Source organism: Brachyhypopomus gauderio, chromosome 1 (assembly GCF_052324685.1).
Source record: "Brachyhypopomus gauderio isolate BG-103 chromosome 1, BGAUD_0.2, whole genome shotgun sequence".
Classification (NCBI taxonomy): domain Eukaryota; kingdom Metazoa; phylum Chordata; class Actinopteri; order Gymnotiformes; family Hypopomidae; genus Brachyhypopomus; species Brachyhypopomus gauderio.
The window spans coordinates 43,658,037-43,681,580 of record NC_135211.1 but is presented as its reverse complement, the minus strand read 5'-3'; the positions used below and the strand labels follow the sequence as shown (position 1 = coordinate 43,681,580).

Genomic DNA, 23,544 nt, shown 5'->3' with positions numbered 1-23,544 from the left:
AAGGTGGGTTTAAATGGTACAGACCTACAAAAGGTCACCAATAACCATCACAAGCTGTCTTTGTTAAATCCTTTAAGAATGTATAAGCCTGATCACTGTGCAAACTTATATCAACTACAAATCAAGATTTCATTCACGCAACTGTAGAATATACTGAGCACACGCAGTGAGACATGAACTTACAAAAACAAAGACAATGGCCAAACCTTGAAGGAAAAACCCTCATTTTAAACATTATATCTGTAGTATGCATAAAATCTTCTCACTCACCTGAGCTGGGAGATGTAGGGCAGACACTGAAGGAAACTCCTCACTTCACTCTCTTCATCTGACCAGCCTCTCAGCTTTACTGGTTTCTTCACTGTTAGGAGTTTCAGCACTTCTAGGAAGAGGGAGGTCTTTCTCTCTGAGAGGTCTATGTTCCAGACTGCAGGAGCTGACTGGTAAACTGGCTGTAATGCTGGAAGGACACTCCTGCCTGTTTGAGTCTCATAGTCCTTTACACGTGAGTACAGATCCAGCAGGAAATCACACTGAGAAGATTTAATGGACACGTCATCTCCAAAAGGGAAGGTTGTGTAGTCATACACAGATGTCAGCAGCTTAGTGAAACTCTCTCCTGTAGCTGCATCACACTCTGCTGCTGTAACAATCAGCTTCAGCAGAAACTCCACTGCAGATCTTCTCTGTTCTTTATTATAAAGAACATGATACTCAAACCTGTTGGAATAGAGAGTTCACAGATAACACAGAATTGGTAGATACAATTAGTAGCAATCAGTAGACATAACAGATTAATTTGTACAGTTTACTGTAAACAGACCATCTGTTCTTTATCATAATGAAACCTGTGGAATACAGAGTCACACAAAATACAATCAGCAGAAATACAAAGTAATAACAGGGACACTGAAATTACATAATTTGGTCAGATAGTCAATGTCTATTACAGTGTCCACACCCTCTATTACTTTTCTTTTCTTCTGTGTTGTTTTTCTCTATGTGTTTGTGGACTAGGACAGACAGAACAAAAACTCCAACGAAGTGAACACACCACATTGTCATCATGCTTTACAGGTCTGAGCACTGTTCTAAAGTTACATGTGACTCCTGTGTTTCTTATAAAAAACATCTCACTCACCTGAGCTGGGAGATGTAGGGCAGACACTGAAGGAAACTCCTCACTTCACTCTCTTCATCTGACCAGCCTCTCAGCTCTACTGGTTTCTTCACTGTTTGGAGTTTCAGCACTTCTAGGAAGAGGGAGGTCTTTCTCTCTGAAAGGTCTATGTTCCAGACTGCAGGAACTGACTGGTAAACTGGCTGTAATTCTGGAAGAACACTCCTGCCTGTTTGAGTCTTATAGTCCTTCAAATGTGAGTACAGATCCAGCAGGAAATCACTCTGATGATTAGTCTCATCTACAGGGAAGGTTTTGTAGCTGCACACAGATGTCAGCAGCTTAGTGAAACTCTCTCCTGTAGCTGCATCACACTCTGCTGCTGTAACAATCAGCTTCAGCAGAAACTCCACTGCAGATCTTCTCTGTTCTTTATTCTTAAGAACATCACCCTCAAACCTGTTGGAAAAGAGAGTTCACAGAAAACACAGAATTAGTTGATACAATTAGTATAAATCAACAGACATAACAGATTAATTTGTTTAGTTTGCTGTAAACAGACCATCTGTTCTTTATTATAATGAAGCCTGTTGGAATACAGAGTCACACAAAATAAAATGAGCAGAAATACAAAGTAATAACAGGGACACTGAAATGACATAATTTGGTCAGATAGTTGATGTCTATTCCAGTGTCCACACCCTCTATTACTTTTCTTTGCTTCTGTGTTGTTTTTCTCTATGTGTTTGTGGACTAGGACAGACAGAACAAAAACTCCTACAAAGTAAACACACCACATTGTCATCATGCTTTACAGGTCTGAGCACTGCTCACATTCAGAACAGATGACAAAGCAGCATTTCATTCATTTACAGTCAGCAAACTCTCATCTGAATAACTTACAATAACAATTTACAGTGAGTGTAGTGTGAGGAGTCAAGGGGGTCAACCACTACGCTAAACTCTACACTAAATAAAGACGACCCAACTCATAACCTTTAATGAAAAACTCAATATAAACATTACACCTGCTTCTCACTCACCTGAGCTGGGAGATGTAGGGCAGACACTGAAGGAAACTCCTCACTTCACTCTCTTCATCTGACCAGCCTCTCAGCTCTACTGGTTTCTTCACTGTGTGGAGTTTCAGCACTTCTAGGAAGAGGGAGGTCTTTCTCTCTGAGAGGTCTATGTTCCAGACTGCAGGAGCTGACTGGTAAACTGGCTGTAATGCTGGAAGGACACTCCTGCCTGTTTGAGTCTCATAGTCCTTCACATGTGAGTACAGATCAAGCAGGAAATCACACTGATAATCATTCCAATACACAGGGAAGGATGTGTAGCTGCACACAGATGTCAGCAGCTTAGTGAAACTCTCTCCTGTAGCTGCATCACACTCTGCTGCTGTAACAATCAGCTTCAGCAGAAACGCCACTGCAGATCTTCTCTGTTCTTTATTATAATGAAACCTGTTGGAATACATAGTCACACAAAATAAAATAAGCAGAAATACAAAGTAATAACAGGACACTGAAATGACATAAATTGGTCAGATAGGTGATGTCTATTACAGTGTTCACACGCTCTATTACTTTTCTTCTGTGTTGTTTTTCTCTATGTGTTTGTGGACTAGGACAGACAGAACAAAAACTCCTACAAAGTAAACACACCACATTGTCATTATGCTTTACAGGTCTAAGCACTGATCACATTCAGAACAGATGACAAAGCAACATTTCATTAATTTACAGTCAGCAAACTCTCTCATCTGAATAACTTATAATAACAATTTACAGTGAGTGTAGTGTGAGGAGTCAAGGGGGAATCAACCACTACGCTAAACTCTACACTAAATAAAGACGACCCAACTCACAACCTTTAATGAAAAACTCAGTATAAACATTACACCTGCTTCTCACTCACCTGAGCTGGGAGATGTAGGGCAGACACTGAAGGAAACTCCTCACTTCACTCTCTTCAACTGACCAGTCCAACAGCTTTACTGGTTTCTTCACTGTGTGGAGTTTCAGCACTTCGAGGAAGAGGGAGGTCTTTCTCTCTGAGAGGTCTATGTACCAGACTGCAGGAGCTGACTGGTAAACTGGCTGTAATGCTGGAAGGACACTCCTGCCTGTTTGAGTCTCATAGTCCTTCACACGTGAGTACAGATCCAGCAGGAAATCACACTGATAATTAATCCCATCTACAGGGAAGGTTGTGTAGCTGCACACAGATGTCAGCAGCTTAGTGAAACTCTCTCCTGTAGCTGCATCACACTCTGCTGCTGTAACAATCAGCTTCAGCAGAAACTCCACTGCAGATCTTCTCTGTTCTTTATTATGAAGAACATCACCCTCAAACCTGTTGGAATAGAGAGTTCAAAAAACACAGAATTAGTAGATACAATTAGTAAAAATCAACAGATATAACAGATTAATTTGTACAATTTGCTGTAAACAGACCATCTGTTATTTATCATATTGAAACCTGTTGGAATAGAGTCACACAAAATGAAATCAGCAGAAATACAAAGTAATAACAGGGACACTGAAATGACATAATTTGGTCAGATAGTTGTTGTCTATTACAGTGTCCACACCCTCTATTACTTTTCTTTTCTTCTGTGTTGTTTTTCTCTATGTATTTGTGGACTAGGACAGACAGAACAAAAACTCCTACAAAGTAAACACACCACATTGTCATCATGCTTTACAGGTCTGAGCACTGATCATATTCAGAACAGATGTCAAAGCAGCATTTCATTAATTTACAGTCAGCAAACTCTCTCATCCGAATATCAAATCAAATCAAATTTATTTCTATAGCGCCTTTCACAACACATGTTGTCACAAAGCGCTTTACAGGATTTACAAGTTTTAACAATACTATGGGTCCAAATCCCTAATGAGCAAGCCAAAGGCGACAGTGGCAAGGAAAAACTCCCAATGATGGTGGGGAATAGGAAGAAACCTTGGGAGGACCAAGACTCAAAAGGGAACCCATCCTCCATTGGGCGGCCCGTTAACACACAAATTACACAAAAACAAAAATTATACAGACGAACACACAAGTCACAAACAAATCACATAATCAGGCTAAGTATAAGGTAACTAGAATGAAAGTTCTGGGTGTTGATATTGAAGCGGGTTCGGGAAACGAGGCAGAAACTGCTTATTCCAGAAAATCCTGAAGAGGGAAACTTTATTTTCCACGCAACTCAAACAACAGCACTGTTTTCTCCCCCTCCCCTGGCGCGCGCAGGCGCCGCTCCCCCAGTGTCACTTAAAGGGCTAAAACTCCCTGAGTGGCCAAGTGCCTGTCTGTTAGGGATTTTGGTGCGAGGAGTAGTAGTCGCTACAATATTGTCAATGTAAATGTCTTGTGATGAGCGCCAGGTTTTCATTCCGTGTCTGAATAACTTACAATAACAATTTACAGTGAGTGTAGTGTGAGGTGTCAAGGGGGAATCAACCACTACGCTAAACTCTACACTAAATAAAGACGACCCAACTCACAACCTTTAATGAAAAACTCAGTATAAACATTACACCTGCTTCTCACTCACCTGAGGTGGGAGATGTAGGGCAGACACTGAAGGAAACTCCTCACTTCACTCTCTTCATCTGACCAGCCTCTCAGCTTTACTGGTTTCTTCACTGTTTGGAGTTTCAGCACTTCTAGGAAGACGGAGGTCTTTCTCTCTGAGAGGTCTATGTACCAGACTGCAGGAGCTGACTGGTAAACTGGCTGTAATGCTGGAAGGACACTCCTGCCTGTTTGAGTCTCATAGTCCTTCACACGTGAGCACAGATCCAGCAGGAAATCACACTGATGATAGTGTGTCCAATCTACAGGGAAGGTTGTGTAGCTGCACACAGATGTCAGCAGCTTAGTGAAACTCTCTCCTGTAGCTGCATCACACTCTGCTGCTGTAACAATCAGCTTCAGCAGAAACTCCACTGCAGATCTTCTCTGTTCTTCATCATCAAGAACATCATACTCAAACCTGTTGTAATTGTAATAGAGAGTTCACAGAAACACAGAATGAGTAGATACAGTTAGTATAAATCATCATACATAACAAATTAATTTGTACAGTTTGCTGTAAACAGACCATTTCCAGTACAGTAACACCACCACTAGTCTGAACGCTGGTTCATGTCTCCTCTAAACACACAGACCTGCCTGCATGTGTTTGTGGGTAATGAGAGACACAGCAAAACAGACCAAAGAAACCTTGAGTGTAACACAAGAAATTCACCACAACCATATAGAATTTCACATGATTATGACCCCTATCATATAACATGTTTCACTATCTCCTCTTTCACACACACACTAGTAAGGATGCCTCAGTGTGTGTGTGTGTGTGTGTGTGTGGTCCTGTGTGTACAGCCTGGTACACTTAATCACGTTAGTGTCTTCACTTTTCTTGTTTCACTTTATTTATCTTTTAACATTTCATTATAGAAATTCTGACAATGAACTTAGTGAAGCTGTGTTCTCTCCAGACAGGCTAGTCCACAGTCCTGATCTGTTTAGTGAAGCTGTGTCCTCTCCAGACAGGCTAGTCCACAGTCCTGATCTGTTTAGTGAAGCTGTGTCCTCTCCAGACAGGCTAGTCCACAGTCCTGATCTGTTTAGTGAAGCTGTGTCCTCTCCAGACAGGCTAGTCCACAGTCCTGATCTGTTTAGTGAAGCTGTGTCCTCTCCAGACAGGCTAGTCCACAGTCCTGATCTGTTTAGTGAAGCTGTGTCCTCTCCAGACAGGCTAGTCCACAGTCCTGATCTGTTTAGTGAAGCTGTGTCCTCTCCAGACAGGCTAGTCCACAGTCCTGATCTGTTTAGTGAAGCTGTGTCCTCTCCAGACAGGCTAGTCCACAGTCCTGATCTGTTTAGTGAAGCTGTGTCCTCTCCAGACAGGCTAGTCCACAGTCCTGATCTGTTTAGTTAAGCTGTGTCCTCTCCAGACAGGCTAGTCCACAGTCCTGATCTGTTTAGTTAAGCTGTGTCCTCTCCAGACAGGCTAGTCCACAGTCCTGATCTGTTTAGTGAAGCTGTGTCCTCTCCAGACAGACTAGTCCACAGTCCTGATCTGTTTAGTGAAGCTGTGTCCTCTCCAGACTCATCTACCTCCTGCTAGCCCACTCCACTCACCCCCCTTCACTACTGATAGCCCACTCCACTCACCCCCCACTACTGATAGACCACTCCACTCACCCCCCTCACTACTGATAGATCACTCCACTCACCCCCCTTCACTACTGATAACACACTCCACTCACCCCCCACTACTGATAGCCCACTCCACTCACCCCCCACTACTGATAGACCACTCGCCCCCTCACTACTGATAGACCACTCACCCCCCCACTACTGATAGACTACTCACCCCCCACTACTGATAGACCACTCCACTCACTCTATCTTCTATGTTCAGGATCTTCTATGAGTCTGTGGTGGTGAGTTCTATCCTCTATGTTCAGGATCTTCTATGAGTCTGTGGTAGTGAGTTCTATCCTCTATGTTCAGGATCTTCTATGAGTCTGTGGTGGTGAGTTCTATCCTCTATGTTCAGGATCTTCTATGAGTCTGTGGTAGTGAGTTCTATCCTCTATGTTCAGGATCTTCTATGAGTCTGTGGTGGTGAGTTCTATCCTCTATGTTCAGGATCTTCTATGAGTCTGTGGTAGTGAGTTCTATCCTCTATGTTCAGGATCTTCTATGAGTCTGTGGTAGTGAGTTCTATCCTCTATGTTCAGGATCTTCTATGAGTCTGTGGTGGTGAGTTCTATCCTCTATGTTCAGGATCTTCTATGAGTCTGAGGTGGTGAGTTCTATCCTCTATGTTCAGGATCTTCTATGAGTCTGAGGTGGTGAGTTCTATCCTCTATGTTCAGGATCTTCTATGAGTCTGAGGTGGTGAGTTCTATCCTCTATGTTCAGGATCTTCTATGAGTCTGAGGTGGTGAGTTCTATCCTCTATGTTCAGGATCTTCTATGAGTCTGTGGTGGTGAGTTCTATCCTCTATGTTCAGGATCTTCTATGAGTCTGAGGTGGTGAGTTCTATCCTCTATGTTCAGGATCTTCTATGAGTCTGTGGTGGTGAGTTCTATCCTCTATGTTCAGGATCTTCTATGAGTCTGAGGTGGTGAGTTCTATCCTCTATGTTCAGGATCTTCTATGAGTCTGAGGTGGTGAGTTCTATCCTCTATGTTCAGGATCTTCTATGAGTCTGTGGTGGTGAGTTCTATCCTCTATGTTCAGGATCTTCTATGAGTCTGTGGTGGTGAGTTCTATCCTCTATGTTCAGGATCTTCTATGAGTCTGAGGTGGTGAGTTCTATCCTCTATCCTGTTGCATGCTGGGGCAGCAGGCTGAGGGTGACAGATGTCAACAGATTCAACAAACTGATCAACAAGGCCGGTGACATTGTGGGTGTGAAGCTGGACTCACTAACAGTGCTGTCTAACCTGCAGGACATTATGGAGAATATCTACCACCCAATCTACAACACACTGGTGGTGAGACACCATGAGTCCACACCACCAGACACAGCAGATAAACTAATGCTGCTTTATTATTATAACTAATAATACACACACAAGTTCTGTCTCTCACCCTCGACACTCCACAGTGTCACATACGTTTTGAAGTCAAATTAAAAAGTGAATATTGTGTGCTACTCATTATTTTAACCAATCCAGTAACGTGTTACTTCCACATTAATTTTTATTGCAGCCCAATCACATTTGCCAGTGTTGCATGATCCCTGTCTGTGTTCATGAAGTCTCAAGAGATCTCACACACGGTCATCAGAAGACTTTGAGGTTTTGGGATCCTTCAGATGTTGAAGGACCTCATTATTTTCCTGCTTATTTCCAGCCACTTCATTGGCTTTACATTTATATTACTTTATTACTTTATTTATATTACATAAGAATGTGTAAACGTGATCATTGCTCAAACCCATACCAACCGCAAATCAAGTTAAAGCATTAGGGACCGACACTTACGGCATAAATGACCTACACTTACTGCATTAGGGACCTACACGTACGGCATTAGGGCTCTACAGTTAAAACTACACTGTAAAAAAAAACAGTTTTTTTACAGGTTTTTCCCAATAAATTTTACAGTTTTTTCCTGTATTTTAAAATGACAGGGAAAGTGTATTACAATTACCAGAACAAACTGTTGTATTTAATTTATACAGATTTTTCTTGTTAAATCACATGACATTTTTAAATAATTATAAATCTGTTTTTTAACAATTCTTAGATAATAATTTTAACTAAACAAACTGTAAAAAGAAAGTAATATTGATTAATCTTAATGAGACAAAGTAATAGAATCTTCTGGAATTAATTTCAAGGAAATATTACAAGACAACATTGATGCATGTTTTATTTTAAGTTTTGACATGTTAAATATGTGATTTTCATGTTATAAAAGTGAGTAAAAAGTAAAATGTTCTTGACTGTGATTTATTTTTATATTTATAACATACATAAAGAGTTAAGGCGTTCCAGATCCATCTCATTTTCAATCCACTATTAAATATGCACTGTATCTGTATCACTGTATCTACACTGTAAACCCGGATTAGGTTTTAATAAATTATTTTAGTAATCATTAATTATTATTTCATGTTTCATAAAAAAATATTGCCATTACTAAATAAAACTAGTTGTTATCATTATTGAGCTGAAATAGGCATTGCAATGATCATGTTAAGTAAAGATAACTGAATATGTTAAGTTTATGATTGGTAGGGGTGGGGCCTGTTTGAATCGGACCACTGCACAGTGTGCATGAAGAGTTGTTCTGGTTGTGCATATTGTTTGAAGAACCTTTCGTTATCACCCCGCTGCAGCCCAAATGCATGAGTTTTGAAATCAGTGTTTCTTCAAATGAGTATTTGCAACGTCAGCTTTCAGTGCATGTAACTTATTTAGTTAACGCGTAATATATTCTTATCGGTTCATATAGCGCTAGAACATGTGTCTGGCATTCCTGTCCGATCATAGTTTAACTATAACCGTAGCGTTGAAATGTGTGTTCTGACGGTTCGGAGTTTATGGCTCATTTCAACTATTAATGTTATATATATTTTTATATTGAAGCGTCGGTCCAATGGGGGACGGCGCTACTTCCCATGAGTCTCTGCGACTCCGGTATCGTTATCTGTTAATGTGATGTCTATGCATGTGTTGATTAATTGTGTACTTGATTATGTGCATTACTTGGTTTAAGTCCCCCTTCATCAATTTATGTAGTTGTACTGTGTGAATTATTCTATGCCATGTTTGTGTAGTGTTGTCGTGTTATTGCCGTTCTCTCATGTTTTGTGTCTAAATTAAGTCTCTTCTGCGTGATCGTGGGGTCTGGCGTGATTATGTTGTTGAGGCAGTTTGAATTTAAAAAGCCTTGTGCTGCGGTGGATCTGTTTGCTACCTCTCCTTCCTACACCACACTGCAATATTGTTATAATTGAATGTGAACTAGAGTAAAGACCACATTCAATTTTAGGAATATTTCCTTTAAAATGACAGTGTTGCATGTTAAGTGTTATAATCACCGTTTTTTTACAGTTTATGTATGTTTTAAAATTTACAGTACTTATCTGTTTTTTTACATAAACTGTAAAAAAACGGTAATTTTCTGGAAACGGGGGCGCCAGAAAATTGCCGTTTTTTTTTACAGTTTATGTATGTTTTTAAATTTACAGTACTTATCTGTTTTTTTACAGTAATTTTCTGGCGCCCCCATTTCCAGAAAATTACCGTTTTTTTACACTTTTTTTTTTTACAGTGTAGAGGTACATAAAAGACAAACTCACTCAAATTCTAGGCACCTAAAAATAGAATGGTAAGGATGTTGCATTTATATATCAGATCATCACATGACAAAACTGAGTTAATATCCATGTTAAGTCATGTTAACCATAACTATTAAATCCCAATGTTTAAAGTTATCTAGTTAATGCATTTTTAGATATTGCAGATATTCAGTAAATTATCTTATTGGTTTGTATGTTTTTCTTTGTGTGAGTTTAGAGTAGTGCAGATTGAACAAAACCTGCTAGTAAACACAACTCTGCTAGTCTAGTTAGTGGTCTCATCTGTCTCTTGTCTCCTAACACTTGTTACATGTTACTGTTTGTGTATTTAAGTGTTTATGCTTTTCATCATTGTGTTTGTCAGTCGTTGTCCTGACTTATCTGTGTGCACGTTGTTGTTCATTAGTGCTCTAGCGATATTATTACGGTAGAATAAAAGCATGTGAGTCTTTCACACTGATTAATCTCAGCGTCCAGTCATCAGTTACACACACTTTACAGACATGAGCAGTGTCACGATACGGAGGGCCCCTTACTGGTCGCCCCCCCGTATACAGCGGCAGTTGTGTTGTTGCGTTGTGTTCATCCCTCAGGTGGGCGGGGCCTATGATCCGCCTCACCTGACGGTTGTTTGTCTGTCTATATATGTCTTGTCTTTGTACCAGTGGACTGCTGGTCATTGTATCCTTTATTTGGATCTTGTCACAAGTTTTTGGTTTACGCACTTTATTCATTAAAACCTCCCTTTAGACTTGGCGTGATCGCTTCCATTTTATTTCGCACTCCCTGCTCATCACAAGCAGAGCTCACATTCATAACAAATTAGAAGGCAACATTTCATTCACACGTCTGGTCCACAACATTCACTAATTTATAGTGAGAGAACAACTCACAAAAACCACCAGAGAACATCAAACACAACCCTGTAGTGAAAAGACTTCTCACTCACCTGAGCTGTGAGCATACTCAGTGAGACATGAGCTCACAAAAACAAATACAACGGCCAAACCTTGAAGGAAAAAACCTCATTTTAAACATTATACATGTAGTACGTATAAAAGCTTCTCACTCACCTGAGCTGGGAGATGTAGGGCAGACACTGAAGGAAACTCCTCACTTCACTCTCTTCATCTGACCAGCCTCTCAGCTCTACTGGTTTCTTCACTGTTTGGAGTTTCAGCACTTCTAGGAAGAGGGAGGTCTTTCTCTTTGAGAGGTCTATGTTCCAGACTGCAGGAGCTGACTGGTAAACTGGCTGTAATGCTGTAAGGACACTCCTGCCTGTTTGAGTCTCATAGTCCTTCACATGTGAGTACAGATCCAGCAGGAAATCTTCTTCATCTTCTGTATGTGACATCAGTTCCTCTATAGTTCTCTTAACAGTGTCTCTCTGATGAACAGCTGCTTGCAGACTCAGGTTCAGTAGAAATAATCTTTTTTTATTCTTATAGGATTCTGTTTGATTATGTAGTGAAAGAAACCTACAAAAACAACAATTAATCCATTTATTTCTGTTCAGTACATTTCAAGATGGCTTATAGACTTGAGTATCCTCTATAATGTTCTTCAAGCATTAAAAGGCATTAAAGTTTGAAGACTGACAAACAGCATAGATGTTGTGAAAATGGCATTCATCAGAACACATGATATAATAATAATAATAATAATAGAATTTTATTTTTAAGCGCCTTTCAAGACACACAAGGACACTTTACAAGGGAATAGGCAACAAGAGTTTAAATAAACTAAAAAGGATTAGAATAAATCACAATTTAAAATAAATCATTAAATAACTAAAAACAGATATAATAGACTGTGAGGTTATAACAGACTCACTTTAATTACAAAGATATACAGTTAACAGAAATGTAAATAGTGTAAGAGTGAAAATGTGCAAACCAACAGAAGTTCAGATAATATGAGAACTACAGAACATATGTGGTAGTTACAAAAACATCTCACTCACCTGAGCTGGGAGATGTAGGGCAGACACTGAAGGAAACTCCTCACTTCACTCTCTTCATCTGACCAGCCTCTCAGCTCTACTGGTTTCTTCACTGTTTGGAGTTTCAGCACTTCTAGGAAGAGGGAGGTCTTTCTCTCTGAGAGGTCTATGTTCCAGACTGCAGGAGCTGACTGGTAAACTGGCTGTAATGCTGGAAGGACACTCCTGCCTGTTTGAGTCTCATAGTCCTTCACACGTGAGTACAAATCCAGCAGGAAATCACACTGAGAAGATTTAATGGACACGTCATCTCCAAAAGGGAAGTTTGTGTAGCTGCACACAGATGTCAGCAGCTTAGTGAAACTCTCTCCTGTAGCTGCATCACACTCTGCTGCTGTAACAATCAGCTTCAGCAGAAACTCCACTGCAGATCTTCTCTGTTCTTTATTATAAAGAACATGATACTCATACCTGTTGGAATAGAGAGTTCACAGATAACACAGAATTGGTAGATACAATTAGTAGCAATCAGTAGACATAACAGATTAATTTGTACAGTTTACTGTAAACAGACCATCTGTTCTTTATCATAATGAAACCTGTGGAATACAGAGTCACACAAAATACAATCAGCAGAAATACAAAGTAATAACAGGGACACTGAAATTACATAATTTGGTCAGATAGTCAATGTCTATTACAGTGTCCACACCCTCTATTACTTTTCTTTTCTTCTGTGTTGTTTTTCTCTATGTGTTTGTGGACTAGGACAGACAGAACAAAAACTCCAACGAAGTGAACACACCACATTGTCATCATGCTTTACAGGTCTGAGCACTGTTCTAAAGTTACATGTGACTCCTGTGTTTCTTATAAAAACATCTCACTCACCTGAGGTGGGAGATGTAGGGCAGACACTGAAGGAAACTCCTCACTTCACTCTCTTCATCTGACCAGCCTCTCAGCTCTACTGGTTTCTTCACTGTTTGGAGTTTCAGCACTTCTAGGAAGAGGGAGGTCTTTCTCTCTGAAAGGTCTATGTTCCAGACTGCAGGAACTGACTGGTAAACTGGCTGTAATTCTGGAAGAACACTCCTGCCTGTTTGAGTCTTATAGTCCTTCAAATGTGAGTACAGATCCAGCAGGAAATCACTCTGATGATTAGTCTCATCTACAGGGAAGGTTTTGTAGCTGCACACAGATGTCAGCAGCTTAGTGAAACTCTCTCCTGTAGCTGCATCACACTCTGCTGCTGTAACAATCAGCTTCAGCAGAAACTCCACTGCAGATCTTCTCTGTTCTTTATTCTTAAGAACATCACCCTCAAACCTGTTGGAAAAGAGAGTTCACAGAAAACACAGAATTAGTTGATACAATTAGTATAAATCAACAGACATAACAGATTAATTTGTTTAGTTTGCTGTAAACAGACCATCTGTTCTTTATTATAATGAAGCCTGTTGGAATACAGAGTCACACAAAATAAAATGAGCAGAAATACAAAGTAATAACAGGGACACTGAAATGACATAATTTGGTCAGATAGTTGATGTCTATTCCAGTGTCCACACCCTCTATTACTTTTCTTTGCTTCTGTGTTGTTTTTCTCTATGTGTTTGTGGACTAGGACAGACAGAACAAAAACTCCTACAAAGTAAACACACCACATTGTCATCATGCTTTACAGGTCTGAGCACTGCTCACATTCAGAACAGATGACAAAGCAGCATTTCATTCATTTACAGTCAGCAAACTCTCATCTGAATAACTTACAATAACAATTTACAGTGAGTGTAGTGTGAGGAGTCAAGGGGGTCAACCACTACGCTAAACTCTACACTAAATAAAGACGACCCAACTCACAACCTTTAATGAAAAACTCAGTATAAACATTAAACCTGCTTCACACTCACCTGAGCTGGGAGATGTAGGGCAGACACTGAAGGAAACTCCTCACTTCACTCTCTTCATCTGACCAGCCTCTCAGCTCTACTGGTTTCTTCACTGTGTGGAGTTTCAGCACTTCTAGGAAGAGGGAGGTCTTTCTCTCTGAGAGGTCTATGTTCCAGACTGCAGGAGCTGACTGGTAAACTGGCTGTAATGCTGGAAGGACACTCCTGCCTGTTTGAGTCTCATAGTCCTTCACATGTGAGTACAGATCAAGCAGGAAATCACACTGATAATCATTCCAATACACAGGGAAGGATGTGTAGCTGCACACAGATGTCAGCAGCTTAGTGAAACTCTCTCCTGTAGCTGCATCACACTCTGCTGCTGTAACAATCAGCTTCAGCAGAAACGCCACTGCAGATCTTCTCTGTTCTTTATTATAATGAAACCTGTTGGAATACATAGTCACACAAAATAAAATAAGCAGAAATACAAAGTAATAACAGGACACTGAAATGACATAAATTGGTCAGATAGGTGATGTCTATTACAGTGTTCACACGCTCTATTACTTTTCTTCTGTGTTGTTTTTCTCTATGTGTTTGTGGACTAGGACAGACAGAACAAAAACTCCTACAAAGTAAACACACCACATTGTCATCATGCTTTACAGGTCTAAGCACTGATCACATTCAGAACAGATGACAAAGCAACATTTCATTAATTTACAGTCAGCAAACTCATCTGAATAACTTATAATAACAATTTACAGTGAGTGTAGTGTGAGGAGTCAAGGGGGAATCAACCACTACGCTAAACTCTACACTAAATAAAGACGACCCAACTCACAACCTTTAATGAAAAACTCAGTATAAACATTACACCTGCTTCTCACTCACCTGAGCTGGGAGATGTAGGGCAGACACTGAAGGAAACTCCTCACTTCACTCTCTTCAACTGACCAGTCCAACAGCTTTACTGGTTTCTTCACTGTGTGGAGTTTCAGCACTTCGAGGAAGAGGGAGGTCTTTCTCTCTGAGAGGTCTATGTACCAGACTGCAGGAGCTGACTGGTAAACTGGCTGTAATGCTGGAAGGACACTCCTGCCTGTTTGAGTCTCATAGTCCTTCACACGTGAGTACAGATCCAGCAGGAAATCACACTGATAATTAATCCCATCTACAGGGAAGGTTGTGTAGCTGCACACAGATGTCAGCAGCTTAGTGAAACTCTCTCCTGTAGCTGCATCACACTCTGCTGCTGTAACAATCAGCTTCAGCAGAAACTCCACTGCAGATCTTCTCTGTTCTTTATTATGAAGAACATCACCCTCAAACCTGTTGGAATAGAGAGTTCAAAAAACACAGAATTAGTAGATACAATTAGTAAAAATCAACAGATATAACAGATTAATTTGTACAATTTGCTGTAAACAGACCATCTGTTATTTATCATATTGAAACCTGTTGGAATAGAGTCACACAAAATGAAATCAGCAGAAATACAAAGTAATAACAGGGACACTGAAATGACATAATTTGGTCAGATAGTTGTTGTCTATTACAGTGTCCACACCCTCTATTACTTTTCTTTTCTTCTGTGTTGTTTTTCTCTATGTGTTTGTGGACTAGGACAGACAGAACAAAAACTCCTACAAAGTAAACACACCACATTGTCATCATGCTTTACAGGTCTGAGCACTGATCATATTCAGAACAGATGTCAAAGCAGCATTTCATTAATTTACAGTCAGCAAACTCTCTCATCCGAATATCAAATCAAATCAAATTTATTTCTATAGCGCCTTTCACAACACATGTTGTCACAAAGCGCTTTACAGGATTTACAAGTTTTAACAATACTATGGGTCCAAATCCCTAATGAGCAAGCCAAAGGCGACAGTGGCAAGGAAAAACTCCCAATGATGGTGGGGAATAGGAAGAAACCTTGGGAGGACCAAGACTCAAAAGGGAACCCATCCTCCATTGGGCGGCCCGTTAACACACAAATTACACAAAAACAAAAATTATACAGACGAACACACAAGTCACAAACAAATCACATAATCAGGCTAAGTATAAGGTAACTAGAATGAAAGTTCTGGGTGTTGATATTGAAGCGGGTTCGGGAAACGAGGCAGAAACTGCTTATTCCAGAAAATCCTGAAGAGGGAAACTTTATTTTCCACGCAACTCAAACAACAGCACTGTTTTCTCCCCCTCCCCTGGCGCGCGCAGGCGCCGCTCCCCCAGTGTCACTTAAAGGGCTAAAACTCCCTGAGTGGCCAAGTGCCTGTCTGTTAGGGATTTTGGTGCGAGGAGTAGTAGTCGCTACAATATTGTCAATGTAAATGTCTTGTGATGAGCGCCAGGTTTTCATTCCGTGTCTGAATAACTTACAATAACAATTTACAGTGAGTGTAGTGTGAGGTGTCAAGGGGGAATCAACCACTACGCTAAACTCTACACTAAATAAAGACGACCCAACTCACAACCTTTAATGAAAAACTCAGTATAAACATTACACCTGCTTCTCACTCACCTGAGGTGGGAGATGTAGGGCAGACACTGAAGGAAACTCCTCACTTCACTCTCTTCATCTGACCAGCCTCTCAGCTTTACTGGTTTCTTCACTGTTTGGAGTTTCAGCACTTCTAGGAAGATGGAGGTCTTTCTCTCTGAGAGGTCTATGTACCAGACTGCAGGAGCTGACTGGTAAACTGGCTGTAATGCTGGAAGGACACTCCTGCCTGTTTGAGTCTCATAGTCCTTCACACGTGAGCACAGATCCAGCAGGAAATCACACTGATGATAGTGTGTCCAATCTACAGGGAAGGTTGTGTAGCTGCACACAGATGTCAGCAGCTTAGTGAAACTCTCTCCTGTAGCTGCATCACACTCTGCTGCTGTAACAATCAGCTTCAGCAGAAACTCCACTGCAGATCTTCTCTGTTCTTCATCATCAAGAACATCATACTCAAACCTGTTGTAATTGTAATAGAGAGTTCACAGAAACACAGAATGAGTAGATACAGTTAGTATAAATCATCATACATAACAAATTAATTTGTACAGTTTGCTGTAAACAGACCATTTCCAGTACAGTAACACCACCACTAGTCTGAACGCTGGTTCATGTCTCCTCTAAACACACAGACCTGCCTGCATGTGTTTGTGGGTAGTGAGAGACACAGCAAAACAGACCAAAGAAACCTTGAGTGTAACACAAGAAATTCACCACAACCATATAGAATTTCACATGATTATGACCCCTATCATATAACATGTTTCACTATCTCCTCTTTCACACACACACTAGTAAGGATGCCTCAGTGTGTGTGTGTGTGTGTGTGTGTGTGTGTGTGGTCCTGTGTGTGCAGCCTGGTACACTTAATCACGTTAGTGTCTTCACTTTTCTTGTTTCACTTTTTTTATCTTTTAACATTTCATTATAGAAATTCTGACAATGAACTTAGTGAAGCTGTGTTCTCTCCAGACAGGCTAGTCCACAGTCCTGATCTGTTTAGTGAAGCTGTGTCCTCCCCAGACTCATCTACCTCCTGCTAGCCCACTCCACTCACCCCCCTTCACTACTGATAACACACTCCACTCACCCCCCACTACTGATAGCCCACTCCACTCACCCCCCACTACTGATAGACCACTCGCCCCCTCACTACTGATAGACCACTCACCCCCCCACTACTGATAGACTACTCACCCCCCACTACTGATAGACCACTCCACTCACTCTATCTTCTATGTTCAGGATCTTCTATGAGTCTGTGGTGGTGAGTTCTATCCTCTATGTTCAGGATCTTCTATGAGTCTGAGGTGGTGAGTTCTATCCTCTATGTTCAGGATCTTCTATGAGTCTGTGGTGGTGAGTTCTGTCCTCTATGTTCAGGATCTTCTATGAGTCTGTGGTAGTGAGTTCTATCCTCTATGTTCAGGATCTTCTATGAGTCTGAGGTGGTGAGTTCTATCCTCTATGTTCAGGATCTTCTATGAGTCTGTGGTAGTGAGTTCTATCCTCTATGTTCAGGATCTTCTATGAGTCTGTGGTAGTGAGTTCTATCCTCTATGTTCAGGATCTTCTATGAGTCTGAGGTGGTGAGTTCTATCCTCTATGTTCAGGATCTTCTATGAGTCTGTGGTGGTGAGTTCTATCCTCTATGTTCAGGATCTTCTATGAGTCTGTGGTGGTGAGTTCTATCCTCTATGTTCAGGATCTTCTATGAGTCTGTGGTGGTGAGTTCTATCCTCTATGTTCAGGATCTTCTATGAGTCTGTGGTGGTGAGTTCTATCCTCTATGTTCAGGATCTTCTATGAGTCTGTGGTGGTGAGTTCTATCCTCTATGTTCAGGATCTTCTGTGAGTCTGTGGTAGTGAGTTCTATCCTCTATGTTCAGGATCTTCTATGAGTCTGTGGTGGTGAGTTCTATCCTCTATGTTCAGGATCTTCTATGAGTCTGTGGTGGTGAGTTCTATCCTCTATGTTCAGGATCTTCTATGAGTCTGAGGTGGTGAGTTCTATCCTCTATGTTCAGGATCTTCTATGAGTCTGAGGTGGTGAGTTCTATCCTCTATCCTGTTGCATGCTGGGGCAGCAGGCTGAGGGTGACAGATGTCAACAGATTCAACAAACTGATCAACAAGGCCGGTGACATTGTGGGTGTGAAGCTGGACTCACTAACAGTGCTGTCTAACCTGCAGGACATTATGGAGAATATCTACCACCCAATCTACAACACACTGGTGGTGAGACACCATGAGTCCACACCACCAGACACAGCAGATAAACTAATGCTGCTTTATTATTATAACTAATAATACACACACAAGTTCTGTCTCTCACCCTCGACACTCCACAGTGTCACATACGTTTTGAAGTCAAATTAAAAAGTGAATATTGTGTGCTACTCATTATTTTAACCAATCCAGTAACGTGTTACTTCCACATTAATTTTTATTGCAGCCCAATCACATTTGCCAGTGTTGCATGATCCCTGTCTGTGTTCATGAAGTCTCAAGAGATCTCACACACAGTCATCAGAAGACTTTGAGGTTTTGGGATCCTTCAGATGTTGAAGGACCTCATTATTTTCCTGCTTATTTCCAGCCACTTCATTGGCTTTACATTTATATTACTTTATTACTTTATTTATATTACATAAGAATGTGTAAACGTGATCATTGCTCAAACCCATACCAACCGCAAATCAAGTTAAAGCATTAGGGACCGACACTTACGGCATAAATGACCTACACTTACTGCATTAGGGACCTACACGTACGGCATTAGGGCTCTACAGAAGAGGTACATAAAAGACAAACTCACTCAAATTCTAGGCACCTAAAAATAGAATGGTAAGGATGTTGCATTTATATATCAGATCATCACATGACAAAACTGAGTTAATATCCATGTTAAGTCATGTTAACCATAACTATTAAATCCCAATGTTTAAAGTTATCTAGTTAATGCATTTTTAGATATTGCAGATATTCAGTAAATTATCTTATTGGTTTGTATGTTTTTCTTTGTGTGAGTTTAGAGTAGTGCAGATTGAACAAAACCTGCTAGTAAACACAACTCTGCTAGTCTAGTTAGTGGTCTCATCTGTCTCTTGTCTCCTAACACTTGTTACATGTTACTGTTTGTGTATTTAAGTGTTTATGCTTTTCATCATTGTGTTTGTCAGTCGTTGTCCTGACTTATCTGTGTGCACGTTGTTGTTCATTAGTGCTCTAGCGATATTATTACGGTAGAATAAAAGCATGTGAGTCTTTCACACTGATTAATCTCAGCGTCCAGTCATCAGTTACACACACTTTACAGACATGAGCAGTGTCACGATACGGAGGGCCCCTTACTGGTCGCCCCCCCGTATACAGCGGCAGTTGTGTTGTTGCGTTGTGTTCATCCCTCAGGTGGGCGGGGCCTATGATCCGCCTCACCTGACGGTTGTTTGTCTGTCTATATATGTCTTGTCTTTGTACCAGTGGACTGCTGGTCATTGTATCCTTTATTTGGATCTTGTCACAAGTTTTTGGTTTACGCACTTTATTCATTAAAACCTCCCTTTAGACTTGGCGTGATCGCTTCCATTTTATTTCGCACTCCCTGCTCATCACAAGCAGAGCTCACATTCATAACAAATTAGAAGGCAACATTTCATTCACACGTCTGGTCCACAACATTCACTAATTTATAGTGAGAGAACAACTCACAAAAACCACCAGAGAACATCAAACACAACCCTGTAGTGAAAAGACTTCTCACTCACCTGAGCTGTGAGCATACTCAGTGAGACATGAGCTCACAAAAACAAATACAACGGCCAAACCTTGAAGGAAAAAACCTCATTTTAAACATTATACATGTAGTACGTATAAAAGCTTCTCACTCACCTGAGCTGGGAGATGTAGGGCAGACACTGAAGGAAACTCCTCACTTCACTCTCTTCATCTGACCAGCCTCTCAGCTCTACTGGTTTCTTCACTGTTTGGAGTTTCAGCACTTCTAGGAAGAGGGAGGTCTTTCTCTTTGAGAGGTCTATGTTCCAGACTGCAGGAGCTGACTGGTAAACTGGCTGTAATGCTGTAAGGACACTCCTGCCTGTTTGAGTCTCATAGTCCTTCACATGTGAGTACAGATCCAGCAGGAAATCTTCTTCATCTTCTGTATGTGACATCAGTTCCTCTATAGTTCTCTTAACAGTGTCTCTCTGATGAACAGCTGCTTGCAGACTCAGGTTCAGTAGAAATAATCTTTTTTTATTCTTATAGGATTCTGTTTGATTATGTAGTGAAAGAAACCTACAAAAACAACAATTAATCCATTTATTTCTGTTCAGTACATTTCAAGATGGCTTATAGACTTGAGTATCCTCTATAATGTTCTTCAAGCATTAAAAGGCATTAAAGTTTGAAGACTGACAAACAGCATAGATGTTGTGAAAATGGCATTCATCAGAACACATGATATAATAATAATAATAATAATAGAATTTTATTTTTAAGCGCCTTTCAAGACACACAAGGACACTTTACAAGGGAATAGGCAACAAGAGTTTAAATAAACTAAAAAGGATTAGAATAAATCACAATTTAAAATAAATCATTAAATAACTAAAAACAGATATAATAGACTGTGAGGTTATAACAGACTCACTTTAATTACAAAGATATACAGTTAACAGAAATGTAAATAGTGTAAGAGTGAAAATGTGCAAACCAACAGAAGTTCAGATAATATGAGAACTACAGAACATATGTGGTAGTTACAAAAACATCTCACTCACCTGAGCTGGGAGATGTAGGGCAGACACTGAAGGAAACTCCTCACTTCACTCTCTTCATCTGACCAGCCTCTCAGCTCTACTGGTTTCTTCACTGTTTGGAGTTTCAGCACTTCTAGGAAGAGGGAGGTCTTTCTCTCTGAGAGGTCTATGTTCCAGACTGCAGGAGCTGACTGGTAAACTGGCTGTAATGCTGGAAGGACACTCCTGCCTGTTTGAGTCTCATAGTCCTTCACACGTGAGTACAGATCCAGCAGGAAATCACACTGAGAAGATTTAATGGACACGTCATCTCCAAAAGGGAAGTTTGTGTAGCTGCACACAGATGTCAGCAGCTTAGTGAAACTCTCTCCTGTAGCTGCATCACACTCTGCTGCTGTAACAATCAGCTTCAGCAGAAACTGGATGGCAGACATTTTATTTGCTTCTTCATAAAATCCAGTCCACAAAACTCTGTTGCAAGAGGATGGAAATGAACTGAATTAGATTGAATCAAATAAATATCACATGAAATTACTTTTAATGTTACCATCACTTTAACATAGGTGTACGGGTGAGAAAAAAACTTGTGTATAGTCCCTCACAGTAAATACACAACATATATACAATAAACACAGCATAAATACACATTAACACACCCATATCCAAAAGGGCAAACTATGAATATACAACATGTACAAACATGCACATTTACATTTAATATAGGAACTTATGTTTGCATTTGAAGATACAGAGGTGATAGAATATTTATATTCTAAGATATACAAGGGTTCAGTTCTCCTTGCACCAAAAAAAATCACAATTAACAAACTTATTTAATTTTACACTTATTTAACAAACTTCTAGGTATTAACTATTTCTAAGTTTACGATTCACTCTTGTCCAACTACAATTACTGTTATATATTGCTACGATATATAACTGTATTATTATGATATGAACTTATTTTCAGAAATTAGCATGACACATTTTGCTTAAAAATATCTCTTCCATACTAAACTAAGAAAAAACATTTTAAACAACTGAAACTTATAGCTGTGCCCTGAATCATCATCTTCCTCCCACCTTCATCATTTGGATTTACACCATTATATATCCATTTCCAGTCTATTGATGGCCAGTGTCCTAGAATGAAACGGTAGATCAACTCTAACAAGTTCCGTACTAACAATCTGGCTTCTGAGTTACACATAGCAGGAAAAAGCTCTGGTAAAGGTTGTTAATGACTTGTACTGCAGGTAAAGTGTGTTTTTGAGGCAGGTTCAGTGCTGGGAATTTTATCGTATCTGATCCTCTGTAGGCATGCTTTTGCTGTTGATTTTTTCACTCTACTCCCTCTCCTCTGCCATTACTAGATGATTCCACTTCTCCGTATTTTGCCGGTTTATCAAAAAAATGTACAACAGTATTTCATCTTCTAAAGACTCACCTGAGCTGGGAGATGTAGGGCAGACACTGAAGGAAACTCCTCACTTCACTCTCTTCATCTGACCAGCCCCACAAGTTTACTGGTTTCTTTGCTGTTTGAACTTTTAGAGCTTCTAGAAAATGTGAGGCCTTTCTCTCCGTGATATTGATGGACCACACATTAGACATGGTGTACCAGACAGGAAGAGACCTGTAAAGCGGTTGCAGTACAGGAAAGACACTGCTGCCTGTTTGAGCCTCATAGTCCTTCACATATGAGTACAGATCCATTAGAAAGTCCTTTGAGTCATGTTCAGACAGGACAGCTACTTTTGGAACAACAACTTGTACGTTTTCCTTCTTGTAGAGAGCTGCATGCACACAAATGTTCAGTAATGACTTCATCTTAAGCCTGGATGAACTTACTTCCATATTTGATGGTGCTGAGAAACTGCAGATAAACACAAACATGGTCAGAGATGATTTCAATTAGGAACTTCAAGGAAGTGTAGGCTGGAGACTGGTCTGTAATTATCCAATGAGGCTGGATCTAACCCAGGCTACTTTAGTGTGGGAGTGACGGCTGCTATTTTAAGAGAAGGTGGGACAGTACCTAATAAGAAACACAGGTTAATCAGATCTGTAACAGAAGCACAAATAACAGGAGCAGAAGATCTGAGAATAGAAGCTGGAGTTGGTCAAGCTGAGATGAACATGAAGATTTAGAAAGAATCTCAGACAGTGTAAGAACTGACAGATATAAAGACGCAGGTGTTAAAGACTCAGGGACCTGTGAAAGACAGGATTGAGTTAACATGGGGAACTGCTTATGAATATTACAATTGTATTATTTTTATTTATTTATTTTTCTCCTGAAAATAATACTAATAATAATACCACTGGGCATGGCTGTAACAGGTGGGTGATGAGAGCCATTGAATATGTATTTATGGTAATGAAGAGAAATTTAGTCCTATGTCTGTCAGTATTTATAAGAGAAGAGACAGCAGGCAGTGTGTCCCTATAATTAGAAAC

The 23,544-nt window shown here is 40.3% G+C and overlaps 1 protein-coding gene across 14 annotated transcripts in view; it reads right to left on the bottom strand.

Moving 5' to 3' along the window:
* Nucleotides 1-23,544, bottom strand: part of LOC143521618 (uncharacterized) — a 316,853-nt gene that overhangs the window by 282,875 nt on the left and 10,434 nt on the right. For 12 of the 14 annotated variants that reach the window (XM_077014689.1, XM_077014735.1, XM_077014744.1 and 9 more), the window contains 14 exons: nt 22,532-22,960; nt 21,106-21,555; nt 20,213-20,620; nt 16,340-16,780; nt 14,698-15,135; nt 13,822-14,247; nt 12,800-13,237; nt 11,930-12,379; nt 11,037-11,444; nt 4,686-5,126; nt 3,044-3,481; nt 2,164-2,589; nt 1,142-1,579; nt 271-720 (listed from right to left, as the gene is read on the bottom strand). In XM_077014689.1, coding sequence (XP_076870804.1) covers nt 271-720; nt 1,142-1,579; nt 2,164-2,589; nt 3,044-3,481; nt 4,686-5,126; nt 11,037-11,444; nt 11,930-12,379; nt 12,800-13,237; nt 13,822-14,247; nt 14,698-15,135; nt 16,340-16,780; nt 20,213-20,620; nt 21,106-21,555; nt 22,532-22,960 — 6,081 coding nt within the window. Of the gene's footprint in view, nt 1-270; nt 721-1,141; nt 1,580-2,163; nt 2,590-3,043; nt 3,482-4,685; nt 5,127-11,036; nt 11,445-11,929; nt 12,380-12,799; nt 13,238-13,821; nt 14,248-14,697; nt 15,136-16,339; nt 16,781-20,212; nt 20,621-21,105; nt 21,556-22,167; nt 22,190-22,531; nt 22,961-23,544 lie in introns of those variants that run through there. The other 2 variants (XM_077014786.1, XM_077014726.1) reach the window with 2 other exon arrangements.